At 36.2% G+C, this 14,544-nt stretch overlaps 1 protein-coding gene across 1 annotated transcript in view; it reads right to left on the bottom strand.

The window, feature by feature from the left end:
- The window catches only part of LOC131070134 (protein DETOXIFICATION 46, chloroplastic), a 239,690-nt gene that overhangs the window by 134,103 nt on the left and 91,043 nt on the right, over positions 1-14,544 (bottom strand). Inside the window, exon 5 of the mRNA XM_058005669.2 lies at positions 2,398-2,453. Coding sequence (XP_057861652.2) covers positions 2,398-2,453 — 56 coding nt within the window. The remainder of the gene's footprint in view (positions 1-2,397; positions 2,454-14,544) is intronic.

The raw sequence follows: 14,544 nt of genomic DNA, 5'->3' as shown, positions 1-14,544 counted from the left end.
TTATAGTAAGTCAGAGTTACATAGAGGGGGACCCTTTCTATTTTTAGTAAGTCGGTAGTTGCACATATAGAGGATAAAATGGTTAACATCCGGGTGCAGACAAAATTGAGAAATAAAGATTATTTGGGGAGTTGTGATTATTTAATTATTAATAAAGTGAACACTTTATTAATAATTAATTATAATAAGGCATTTAATGTTATATTAAAAAGTTATTAATATTTCATAAAGAAGGGGTCTTTACATCATTAAAAAGGGGCCAATTGATTATTTAAGTGAGGTGCCTAGGCCAAGGGGTGAAATTAAGTTATTATGCCAACATTAAAGATGTTTAATGAGTTAAAATTGTGCTTTTTAGGAGAAATTTGACCCCCTTCAAGGAGAATATATAAAAGCCTTTGGAAATCGAACCAAGACATCATTATTGCATTTTGTCTTCATGAATTTCTCTTTGTAAGCGAAAGCCAAGGTTTTCAACGTGCAAGCAGCCATTGGAGAACAGATAATCTTCAATGTGCGACCATTTGAGGGAGTGAAATATCTTCTGAATTTGGTCTACAGGAGGGCTTCACATTAGGAACTCTAATTGTGCTTCAAATCTACAAGTAATTCATCAGTTTTCAGTGGATTAGAAGAGGGGAAGGTTCTTAATAGATAACAGCATCAAGACGCCCAAGATTGTGGACATTGGCGGCTACATTTTGGCTGTACAATCTTCCTTTGCCCAGCCATACAACCTACACAGTCGTACTACTTAGGGCTGGTGCGAATTTGCAATTGGGAGGTGTGATTCTTCATTGAGTGGATCTTAGAATTGTTGGACAATGCTGATCAGGTCTGCCATTCATCTGCAATTCACACAAGCTCTTTATGCCAGGTTTTTATGCATATTTCTTAGTGCATTGATCATATGCCATCATGAGAGAATTGCTGCTGTAGATGTCTTTTTAATATCAGACCTATCATTATAGTTGATTCATGAATGCAAACCACTAGTTTTGGCAACTACATGTTCTATTGTATTTGGCAATTTCTTATAATAAAGGAGGAATTAGTTGCAGGCCAATTATTTGATAATATGTCCATATTCAAAGTTTGCATGCCAATTGTTCAACAAAATGTCCATTGGCTGTAGGAATGCATTTTGCCTGTAAAATTCATTTACATGCTTTTGAAAGGTCAAAGGAAAGTTGCTTTTGCATCCAGCTCATTGCTTAGACATTGTAGTGTTAATTGCAAGCATTCAAATTGAATTCAATGTCTATTTTAGCAAACAAATCAGACTGAAATTACAGACCAACCCACATAGAGGTTGCATAAGAAGTGTTTGACAATATTCCTTCAAGGATTAGACAGCAAATTCACACTTGAATAGCCAAGGGTCTTTCACAGAAAATATTTTAATGTTTCATTATTGGCATAAGTAAATGATTGATAGGTATGCATAGTATTAACTACGGTTGGATAATATGGGAAAAAGTCAATTTGTATAAAGGATGAACTCCTATTCCTAAATCCTAAAATTATTGCTAATTTATGTTTTTAGGGTGAATTTAGGAAGGGGTCATCATATCATAAGCAAGTCTTTTTCCCATGCTATGCTCTTTCAAGATACTACTATGTGCATTTTTTCCTTGGCTTCAAAAGTGGTGTCGCAGTAAAGTAAATTTTAACGAAGCATTGCTTTATCTTCAATTTAAGTTGAATACAAAATAAATGTGATGCAATTTGCTTAGAGAGAATTTTGACAAAATTTCAGCTTCTTCAGCATACTATTATTCCTCTTTTCTATGATAGTAAGTATCAAGAGTACCTTTCTCACACCAAATGCATCAAGATTCACCATTACTATCTTTGACAATTGGTGAATTGTGAAGATATTTCCTTTCATTTTTTCACTTCTCAGGAGCAACTTATTGATTCAACAACTAAGCCTCTTGATGGTGTTTTCTTTCTCTAATTTTGGGACAATCTTGGTGTCATTTCCAAAGTAGAAATTAAGGGAGTATAAGAATATATTAACCAAATCATATGAAGTTGTCAATGTTTACACTTATATGCAATAAGTGGTTAGTGATCATCAATGAGGTTGTTGTAGGTCATTAGCGAGATTGAAGTAACTACAATTTCCGACAGCTATATAATACAATACTCTCTCCATGAGGCATATGCCTCTTTCTCTCATTTCTTTTCTTTGCTCAAATTAAGACCTATTTTCAATCTTCATCTTATTTATCAATTCTTGTTGACACCACAAAATTTCCTATTACATCATAAAAAAATTACAGGTCAATGTCAAATTTTTAAATCAAGCCAAGTAAATTACTCAATATAAATAAAGACAAAATGAAGCACAGTTCAAGATAATATTCCAAACAAAAGCAAATTGGCACATGCCTTGCACTTTGAGCAACCATACCAATAAGGACTGCTGGCCATGCTAAGCCTCGAATCTGTAAAATTATATCTATTCTTTGATCAGATTTTGTCATATAAAGTATAAACAAGCCTAAAAACATCCAAGAATAAATAATATATTTATGCAAACAGTTACAACCAAACCTATAAACAATGAAAGCCAAAATTAAGTTCAAAACTATAATGACCAATAAATAGAGTAGGGAAGCTTATACCATAGTTTTAAAACTTGGCAAGTACTTATTAAACTCGCGGGTACTTCTATTTCTAACACAAATGAGTTGCTTGCAGCTTTTGAGCTAGGTTTTGATCCATAAATTATTCCATTTGATAATTCATTAACAATTGATTTCTAACTTACTGAGCAAATATATTCAAGAAATGAAGGATTAAAAAGAGACATCAAAAATCAAAAGAGTACTACAAAGCTTACTTGTTGACGTGTTTTTCATGCACGATCGAACACAGAATAAAGTATTGAATACTCTATCCTCTCTTGAACAAAGACTTCTCAAATGCTGAAGACGAAAAGGATCACTTGAGACGACTCCAAGGTTTACAACGTCAGGTCTTGATGTGTTGGATAGCTTCAATGGTGTGATGTGTTTAATGTACCTTCAAAGGGACTTACATAATTGTTCATGAAGATGAAACTTATCAAGCTCAAGGAATGCTGAATGATGTTGCAATATTGCACTTTCCTACTACTAGTAATGATCTGTGATATGTAATGTCCCCTCCCTAAGGCAGGTGTGCTCTAGCAGGATTAGCCTATTGATACGAGTCCCCGTAGGCTAATTCAGTGGACAGGGGACTTACTCATACAGACAGGAGACTTTGGGGAGGCATATGAGGCATTTCTAGAGCTTTGGGCCAGTTTCCTATTTTTTAGGAAGGGCTCCTATTTTTTAGGGAGTGACTATTAGTTCACCCAAAGCATGTGGAATAGCATACCAGAAGACACTGGGAGCATCCTTAGTTGTTCGGAAACGGTCTCCTTAATTTTAGGGAGGTTCCTATTTTTTAGGAGCAGATTGGTAGTCACCCGTGGACCCACTAGGATGTCGAGAAGATAGGTAGGGAGCCAGTGGAGAAAATTTCAATTATCAAAGACAGTTCCTTAGTTTTTGGGGAGGATCCCTATTTTTTAGGGGAAAGTGACAGTTGGAGCACTATGTCCAGTCATCACCCCGGGGACTAGTGGCACCATCAATTTTCAGTTTGGGTGGCCAGTTGATGGATTCCGAATGAGGGGTTAAAATATTAAGGAGATGACTTTAATATTTAAATAATCATAATAAAGTATTAATTTAATAAAGTTACTTTATGTTAAATTAATAAAGTAACAAATAAAGTGGGCCACCATGGGTCATGGTCCCTAGGAGACATAACAAGTTGTTTTGAAAAAAAAAACTTAAAATAATAAAGGGGGACCACCTAGTGGCATGAACCCTAGGACCCTTAAAAGCTGTTTTTAAAACAACTTAATATAAAAGGTAAGAAGACTTTCTAATTGTTGAAACTTAGTAGCTTTGGTAAGATAAATGATTGAATGAGAGACTTCATTTATCTCTCATTCAATCATCTACCTTATCGATATAACTACAATATAAACATAGACCTCATGATTCAATAAATGAACTTGTCATAATCATCTTATATGCATAATCGATGATATTACTCATGCTGTGATCATGTTAAGTTCTTTCAAAATTCTGTGATCAAAATAGAAGAGATGGAGATATGATCTGAAAGTTGTATTTTATCTGCTATAGCGTGTTTTAAAGATGCACCACACTTATCAATTTCGGTGTGTACATCCTCCTCAATGTAAGCATGCTATATAAGTGGATGAGGGGTTACGTAGTGAAGAGATATGTCTTCCCACGTGGGAAAACACATCTTTTCCCTACGTACCTCTCACCACAGTATATAAACTAGTCACCGTTTACTTACCCGATCGGAAGGAGTGCGACTTGTTTGAGAATCGCTTTACCACCCGATACCATGAACGGTGTAACCGTTGGTCAAACGCAATAAGTTAACTTTGGTTTTATTTATCATTAGTTAACATTAACATATTAGTATATGTAATCAAATTAATATATATATATATATATATCGGAAGCATGAAATAGTACGACCGACGTTACAAAATTAACACTACCGCTTAACTAGGGAGGACATATTTCATGTTAGAAAAAACATCACAATTCATCCATTGATTGTGAAGAGAGGAGATATCACACCATAGTGATATTCAGAGATATGGTTCAACAATGAATATCAAGTCTCATGATACTCACCATAACTCATAGTTATCAAGTAAGGTATGTGCACTGGCATCAAGTCACATGATGCCTACCATACTAATAATGATTTCATGGCATGTCCACGAATATTATGTTCATAATATTCACCATGAAGATCTCTATCATAATTATGGTTTATTTAATGATATCAACCAGCAGATATCTACCATAATGTCTCAAAGATATATATACTATCATGACATGTCAACAAATATCAAGTCACATGATATCCATCAAGATAGTTAAATTGATAATTGCAAAATCGTCACCTTACAATATCAATTTGAAACAAGTGTTCATTATTGAAAATTCGTCACCCTTCAATAATGTTCACAGAAGGTTCATGCAGTCATGGAGTCGCACACATGACAAATAAAAGAGTTTACACACTAAACATCTTTAAATATATTAGTATATCAAAATAAATGACACTCTATCTCAAAATTAAATAACATTTTCAACCATACCAAGATTATCTCTAAAGTGTTCAATCTTGATCTTGGAGAGAGGCTTGGTAAGAATCTCTGCAATCTGATCACCTATACTAATATAATTCAATCGGATCACATTCCTTTCCACCATATCTCGAACATAGTGATAAGGAATCTCAATGTGTTTAGACCTGTCATGAAATACTGGATTCATTGAAAGCTTGATGCAACTCTGATTGTCACAGTAGATGACAATAGGATTTAAGAGCTGACCAAACAGTCCTACAAGCAATTTTTGAAGCCATACAGCTTCTCTTGCTCCCATGGAGGCTGCAATGTATTCAGCTTCTGTAGAACTTTGAGCAACTGAAGACTGTTTTCTACATATCCATGAGATCATTCCTGATCCTAAACTAAAGCAACATCCTGATGTGTTTTTCCCGTCAACTATGCTTCCAGGCCAATCAGAATCAGTGAATCCATGTAGGTCAAGTTCTACATGTTTATATTTCAAACCAAAACCAATAGTTCCTCGAAGATATCTCAGAATATGATTTGCAGCAACAAGATGTATTTCCTTGGGTTCACCCATGAACTAACTTAGTGCATTTACAGCATAACATATATCAGGTCTTGTGTTTACCAAATGCATCAGAGTTCCAATAATCTGTCTGTAGAGTGTAGGATCTGCAAACTCTGATTCTGCAGTTGTTTCCTTTAGCTTGTGCAGATTTGTCTCCATAGTTGTGGTCATGGATCTACAATCCAACACTCTAAATCTCTTGATTATATTAATGGTGTATTTTCCTTGATTAAGGATTATACCATCTGCCTGCTGCCAAACTTCCAATCCAAGGAAGTAGTGAAGAATTCCTAAATCTTTCATATCAAACTCAGAGGCTAATTCTTTCTTACATCGAGAAACACAATTATCCTCTCCTGTGATTAGTAGATCATCAACATAAATAATAAGAACTAATAATTCATCATTGATTACCTTGTAGTAGAGATTTGGATCTGCTTCATTATTGAAAAACCCTAATTCCAAGAGACAGTGATCAATTCTTTCATACCATGCTCTAGGGGCTTGTTTCAGTCCATAAAGAGCTTTCTTTAATCTACAGACATGTGATTCAACTTTATGAATCACAAAACCTTCAGGTTGCTCCAAATAAACTTCTTCTTCAATCTTACCATTCAGATAAGCAGTCTTGACATCCATTTGATGGACTTCCATCCTTTAGATACTGCAATAGCCAGAACTGCTTGGACAGAAGTGTATCTGGCAACAGGAGCAAATGTCTCTTCATAGTCAATACCTTCTTTCTGTGAGAAACCTCTGGCAACAAACCTTACTTTGTGCTTCTCAATGCTGCCATCTGTTGCATTTTTTATTTTGAAGAGCCATTTAGAAGATACCACAAATTTGCCTTTAGGCCTAGGCACAATATCCCAGACATCATTTTTCAGAATTGACTGATACTCTTCTGACATAGCATCTTTCCAAACTTGATGCTTGAGCGCATCTCCAACACAAGAAAGTTCTGCATCATGATCTCACTCATCAAGGCAGTATAACTGGAAAATAGGTTAGGTCTCTTACTTTCTCTGAAGGTCCCCTTTGGAGCAGCATAATTTTCAGCTTCTTGAAGCATCTTTTTAGCCCAAAGTGGTCTCTTCCTAGTTTCGGGATAATTTTCTTCTAAAGGTAAGCCTTGAACTTCATGTTCAGCATCTTCAGGGGTCTCCCTCTAAATCTCAAGGGTGGAATCCTCATCCAAGCTTGTAGGAGGATCTTGGTGTTCTAATTCATTAGAGCTTTTGGACCTCCTGAATGCTATGTCTTCCTCAAAGATGACATCTCTGCTTAGTTCAATTTGTCTTTGACCAGGTATGTATATTTTGTAGGCTTTAGAGGTTTCACTGTACCCAACAAATACTCCTTTCTTTCCAGAAGGTTCTAACTTTGACCTCTTTTCTTTCGGGACATGAATATAGACTGGACACCCAAAGATCCGGAAATGACTTATGTCAGGTTTGTTGCCATTAAAGGCTTCTTCAAGGGTTTTATTGTCAAGAAGAGAATGAGGACATCTATTTTGAATGTACAAAGTTGTCCTAGATGCTTCAGCCCAAAATGAGGTTTCTATATTTTGGTCAAACAACATAGCCCTAGCAGCTTCTACTATAGTCCTATTCTTTCTTTCAGCTACCCCATTTTGTTGTGGGTTATAAGGTACAGTTAACTCCCTTTTAATCCCAGCATTTATACAATAATCTTGAAACATATCAAAAGTGTATTCCCCCCCATTGTCTATTCTTAAGGTTATAATTTTCTTACCTATCATATCTTCTGCAAGAGCTTTGAACTCCTTAAATTTAGAAAGGATTTCTTTAGACTCTTTGTACCTCAGAAAATATATCCACGTCTTCCTAGAATAATCATCTACAAATATTACATAATATAAAAATCCCCCTAATGAGGGTACAGACATGGGTCCACATGAATCATAATGAACTAATTCTAATACATTTTTTGGATTTACTATTGCTAGAATTAAAAGACCCTTTAGTATTCTTTTCCAAGGCACACCCTTTGTAGGCTCTTCAGATTTTTGACTTAGCTTGGGTAAGCCGATCACCATTTTCTCTATCTTAGATAGGGCATGGAAATGAAGGTGCCCTAATCTTCTGTGCCAAAGTTCATTCGAATCTGGAGTCTCATGAACCAAGGCTAGAGATGGAGTGGTGCAAAGTCTATAGAGGCTCCCTTGTCTTACTCCAATGGTGTGGGCTTTCTTGATGGTGGAGTTCTTTGGCCAAGCAAGTACCTTTCCTTCCATAAAGGTTAATCTGTAACCCTTATCTTCAAGTGCAGAACTTGAGACAAAGTTTCTCTTTATACCAGGTACAAATAGAACTCCAGTCAGCTGTAGGGATATGCCTGACTTTAGGTTGATATTGCAGGTTCCTATTCCCATAACTGGATAATTTGAGTCATCACCAATTGTCACTTCTTCATTTGAACTTTCTCACGAAATCCAGTAATGTGTCAAGATGCTCCGCTGTCAATCACTCGTGTTGAAACTGGGGGTGACTTGACTAGAGAGGGTTGAGTAAAAGACTAGCTTCTCGGAATCACTCCCTTTCTTAATTTTTGCCATTGAAGCTTGTTGTTTGATCCTGTCTGGACACTTCATTGCATAGTGCCCATATTGGTCACATCTGAAACATTGTACTTCAGAAATGTCTCTCTTCTTCTTTGAAGACCTCTTCCCATTTGAGTTGTTGTCCCTCTTTCTCTTAAAGTTCTTCTTTCCTTTCTTGTGGGAATTAGAGTTTAGAACTTGAATGTCTTCATTACCATTGTTTTGTTTTGTTCCTCTTGTGACAAGACAAGATTCCTCTTGAATGCAATCGGTTTTCAATCTATCAAACTTAGGAAATTTAGAACGAGCACTGATTCCTTGAATGAACAATTCCCATGAGGTAGGAAGTCCATTTAGGGCCATCATAGCAAGTTCTTTGTTGTCTACTAGATGTCCAATAGTGGATAGTTGATCCCTAAGCTCAATGATCCTCAAGAAATAGGATGTAATTGTTTCTCCTTTATTCATCTTTATATGGTGTAGTTGATTCTTTAGGGTGAGAGCCCTGCTAGTGTTGTTGATTTCATAAATGTCAACTAGTGCTTTGAACATCTGAAAGGCCATCTCATATTTAGAAATAACTGGTACAATTTGGTCTCTTACTAAATCCACAATTATCTTAAGGGCCTTCTCACTGTCCTTGCTCCATTGAATTTTCTCTGTATCATCAGAGGGTTCAGGAATTTTGCTTTTGACATGGGAGTCAATTTTATTTTCTTTCAAAACAAGCATGATCCTAAATTTCCAAGATACAAAATTTGATGCTCCATCTAATCTATCTTCAAACCTAACTCCGGTTGCCATTAGGATTATGAGAATGTGATCTTAGTAAGAGCTTGGTGAAAGTTTATGAGATCGTTACAGAATTTTAATATGATCTTCCTTAACTTTGCTCTAATACCATGTTAAGTTCTTTCAAAATTCTGTGATCAAAATAGAAGAGATGGAGATATGATTAGAAAGTTGTATTTTATCTGCTATAGCGTGTTTTAAAGATGCACCACACTTATCAATTTCGATGTGTACATCCTCCTCAATGTAAGCATGCTATATAAGTGGATGAGGGGTTACGTAGTGAAGAGATATCTCTTCCCACGTGGGAAGACACATCTCTTCCCTACGTACCTCTCAGCACAGTATATAAACTAGTCACCGTTTACTTACCCGATCGGAAGGAGTGCGACTTGTTTGAGAATTGCTTTACCACCCGATACCATGAACGGTGTAACCGTTGGTCAAACACGATAAGTTAACTTTGGTTTTATTTATCATTAGTTAACGTTAACATATTACTATATGTAATCAAATTAATATATATATATATATTTATCGAAAGCATGAAATAGTACGACCAAGTTACAAAATTAACAGATCAGACCAGACTTATAACTATCATAGCTATCATATGATAACTATAATATCTATCATCCTAATTGCATGTTAATACCAATCACTTATTTGAGAATTATATTTTATCCCGATCATTTATCGGATGACTGCATTGACGTGCCCCAATTATTAATGGTTATCGGTTTAAACATGTTAAATGGTAAATAACGTGACCAATAGTTATCGGTATAACACACAATAAAGGATAAATGACGTGACTGCTAGTTATCGGCATAACACATGTTAATGTGGTAATATTAACTGAAACGGTGCCTATGCACCAATCAAGACATGTCTTGATCGGGCATGTCAAAAGACATGACCAGTCAAGGCACATAAGAAACAGAAAATATCAATAAAGAAAAATAATATATATATAACTTCAGACTTGAACTTAAATTTGAATATCATTTACATGGTATTAGAGCCACGCTGATCGAACCTGAGGCATTCAAATTTGAGAAGTTCAAACCGAAGATATAAACATCATATTTCAAATGGCTAATGCTATCAGATTTGAGGACAGACTTGAGGGAGGCGTCAATTTCTCAACGTGGAAATTCAGAATTAAAATGAATCTAAAAGAAAACAAGGTTGAATCATTTGTTAAAATTGAATCTAAAGAATCAGAGGATGAACCTGACAGATCAACATGGATCGAGGGAAATGAAAAGGCTATGAAGATCATAGTCGATGGAGTAAGAAATCACATCATGCTAATAATAACAAAGCATGAAACTGCCTATCATATGTTCAAAGCACTCGAAAGTGCATTTGAGATAAATAATGCAAGTAAAACCCTGACTCTAAAAAGGGAAATAAATCATATAAGTATGAACAAAGGGGAGTCAATCAATGCATACTTTATGCGGATATCAGCCCTAAGGGATGAACTGGCAACACTTGGATATGAGATCCAGAGCAAAGAGCTAACGCTCATTGCTCTAGATGGGTTGCCTAGTACATGGAAGACATTCGTCCTAGGCATCAGTGCAAGAGCTAAATATCCGAAATTTGATAGGCTAAGAGCAGATTGTCTTCAAGAAGAGTCAAGGCTAAATAAGAAGGGGATCAAACAAAAGAACATAGATGAAGATCTCCATGTTTTAAATACCAACTCCAACAAGAAAAACAAGAAGAAACATTTCAAGAAGAGAAAGAACCGACATGAGAAAAAGTCATCTAAAAGAGACAACTCTCACATTCAATGCTTTAGGTGTGATCAATATGGACACTGTGCAGCAAGATGTCTAGATAGAATCAAACAACAAGCTACATTTGAAAAAGTTAAAAGGGAAGAATATGACTCCAAAAAGCATGTATTCTACTCTGCTCTCTCCAATCAAGTATCCAATAAATCTAACACCTGCACCATTGATAGTGGGTCTTCAAGACACATCACTAGGTATAAAGAATTATTGGGTTCCATGGTAGAAGAAACCGATGAGGAAGTAACCATTGGTGATGACTTTGCACATCCAGTGAAAGTCGTCGGTACCTGCACCATTAAGCTAAAGACAAGCATGTCTCTTCAACTCACTGGAGTCCTATTCGTTCCTGGCATCAAGAGGAACTTAATATCCATATCTGCACTTGAAGATGATGGGTACAGAATAACATTCATGAATGGTAAAGTTCTAGTATGGCCACAAAACTCTTCCATCAAGAAGGCTACAACCCTAGGACATAGAAAAGGCTATTTATACAAGGTATGTACTAAATCTAAGCTAGCTCTCCTTCATGAGATTACAGATTCAAATGAAATTTGGCATAGAAAATTAGGTCATTTAAACTTTCGTGCTTTATGTTAAATGGAAAAATTAGTAATTGGTTTGCCTAAGTTAAAACAATACCATTCTGGTACATGTAAGGGGTGTGCCCTAGGCAAAAATACGAAGAGTTATTTTCAAAATAGTTCTAGAAAAACAAACAATGTTTTAGAGCTAGTTCACTCTAACCTATGTGGGCCAATGTTTGTACCATCATTAGGGGGGTTCCTTTACTATGTAATATTCATTGATGACTTCTCTAGGAAGACCTGGATCTATTGTCTTAAACGTAAAGAATCGGAAGAGATTCTCAAGAGATTTAAGGAATTCAAATCTCTCTCTAAAAACTCTCCCGAAAGAAAAATAAAAACATTGAGGACTGATAATGGGAGGGAATGCACCTCAGACATTTTTAGAGAATTTTGTAAAGATGCTAGGATTAAGAGGGAGTTCACTGTCCCCTACAACCCCCAACAAAATGGGGTTGCTGAGAGAAAAAATAGAACCATTGTAGAGGCAGCCAAAGCCATGCTTCTTGACCAAAACTTAGAAACTCATTTTTGGGCAGAAGCCTCCAACATTGTTGTATACATACAAAATAGATGCCCTCACTCCCACATTGAAGATAAAACTCCTGAAGAAGTTTTCACAAGTATAAAACCTGATATCACCCACTTTAAGATATTCGGATGCCCTGTTTATATTCATATACCTAAAGAGAAAAGAACAAAACTAGAACCTTCTAGAATAAAAGGAATCTTTGTTGGGTATAGTGAAACTTCTAAAGCCTATAGGGTATTTGTACCCGGACATAGTAATATTGAACTTAGTAGAGATGTAATATTTGAAGAAGACATAGCTTTCAATAGGGCTAGATACTCTATTGAGTCAAAAACTTATGCTCCATCTTCAGACCTAGAAAAGGATCCTATTCCTGCGGTTCAAAGGGAGTATTCAGAAGAGAATGAGAATGAAGTTCAAATTTCACACCAGGAAAACCCTAAGAAAAGACCACTATGGGTTCACAAAACAATGGAAGATGCAACGAACTTTGTAGCTCCTTCAGGGACCTTTAGAGAAAGTAAGAGGCCCCAAAGATTCACTAGCTATGTAGCCTTAATGAATGATCTCTCCAAATCAGAACCTTCTAATGTATCAGAAGCACTTAAACATCAAGTATGGAAAGATGCCATGTCAGAGGAATATCAATCCATCTTAAACAATGATGTTTGGGAAATTGTTCCTAGACCAAAAGGAAAATCCATTGTTTCATCCAAGTGGCTATTCAAAATCAAACATGCTGCAGATGGTAGCATAGAGAAACATAAAGCCAGATTTGTAGCCAGAGGGTTCTCACAAAAAGAGGGAATAGACTATGATGAGACTTTCGCTTCAGTTGCTAGATACACCTCAGTCAGAGCAGTACTAGCCATTGCAACAGCTAAAGGATGGAAAGTCCATCAGATGGATGTAAAGACTACTTTCCTGAATGGGAAAATTGAGGAGGAAGTCTACTTAGAGCAGCCAGAAGGGTTTGAGATCCACAATGCAGAATCACATGTGTGCAGATTAAAGAAAGCCCTATATGGACTGAAACAAGCCCCCAGGGTCTGGTATGAAAGAATTGACAACTACCTCATGGGATTGGGATTCTCAAAGAATGATGCAGATCCAAATATATACTTCAAACGAATCAAAGGTGATATGTTGATATTGATCTTGTATGTTGATGATCTTTTGATTACAGGAGAAGATCACCTTATTGATCAATGTAAGAAAGACCTTGAGAAGGAGTCTGATATGAAGGATTTAGGCCTTCTACATTACTTCCTTGGATTGGAAGTTTGGCAAAACTCTGACAATATTGTGCTTAATCAAGGGAAGTACACCTTAGCCATATTGAAGAGATTTGGCATGATGAACTGCAGACCAATGACTTCTCCCATGGAAACTAATCTTCACAAACTAAAGGAGGCAGCAGCAGATTCCCCATTGGTAGATACTACGCTCTACAGACAGATGATTGGTCCATTAATGTATCTAGTCAATACTAGACCTGATATCTGTTATCCAATAAATGCCTTGAGTCAATTCATGTGTGAACCTAAGGAGATTCATCTTATGGCAGTAAAACATATAATGAGATACCTTCAAGGCACTCTCAACTATGGACTCAAGTATGAGAATATTGATTTGAATCTTCACAGGTTCACTCATTCAGATTGGGCTGGAAGTGTGACTGACAGGAAAAGCACCTCAGGGTGTTGCTTTAACTTGGGTTCAGCCATGATATCTTGAATTAGCAGGAAATAGTCTTCAGTAGCTCAAAGCTCTACAGAAGTTGAATATATCGCAGCTTCCATGGCTGCACGAGAAGCTGTATGGCTACGGAAGTTACTTGTGGGATTATTCGGAGAACCAATGAAGCCTACTATAATTCATTGTGACAATCAGAGTTGTATAAAACTCTCCGTAAACCCTGTATTTCATGATCGAACCAAACACATTGAGATCCCTTATCACTATGTAGAGAGATGTGGTGGACAGGAATGTGATTCAGTTACAGCATATCAGTACAGGAGACCAAACAGCAGACATACTGACCAAACCTCTTGCCAGAGTAAAAGTTGAACACCTCAGAAAAGGTCTTGGTATGATTGAGTTATAATCAATTTTTGTAATTTGTACTAATATATGAGATGTTTAATGTGTAGTATATGAGATGTTTAATGTGTTATGACTTTATGGGCTCCACCCTTGTGTACAGTTCTAAAAGGTGACGATCTTTTAGACTATGAACACTTGTATTAAACATTATGAGGTGACGATCTTGTAATGTTGATATCATGCTGACTTGATATCACTCTGACTCATGAATGTGCCATGACATGTTATGGTAGAGATTATGTGACGTAATGTTAGTGCACATGCCATAGCTTGGATATAAGGGAATTCAACATTCTCAAGTGATATCACGTGTTATGTGATATCTATATCTCGAGATGATGTGATATATTCCTGTGTCACTCATTACATGATGCATCATGTCACGAGCATATGTGATATGATCCTTTGT

This window comes from Cryptomeria japonica, chromosome 1 (assembly GCF_030272615.1).
Source record: "Cryptomeria japonica chromosome 1, Sugi_1.0, whole genome shotgun sequence".
Classification (NCBI taxonomy): domain Eukaryota; kingdom Viridiplantae; phylum Streptophyta; class Pinopsida; order Cupressales; family Cupressaceae; genus Cryptomeria; species Cryptomeria japonica.
This window is presented reverse-complemented; position numbering and strand designations above follow the sequence as displayed.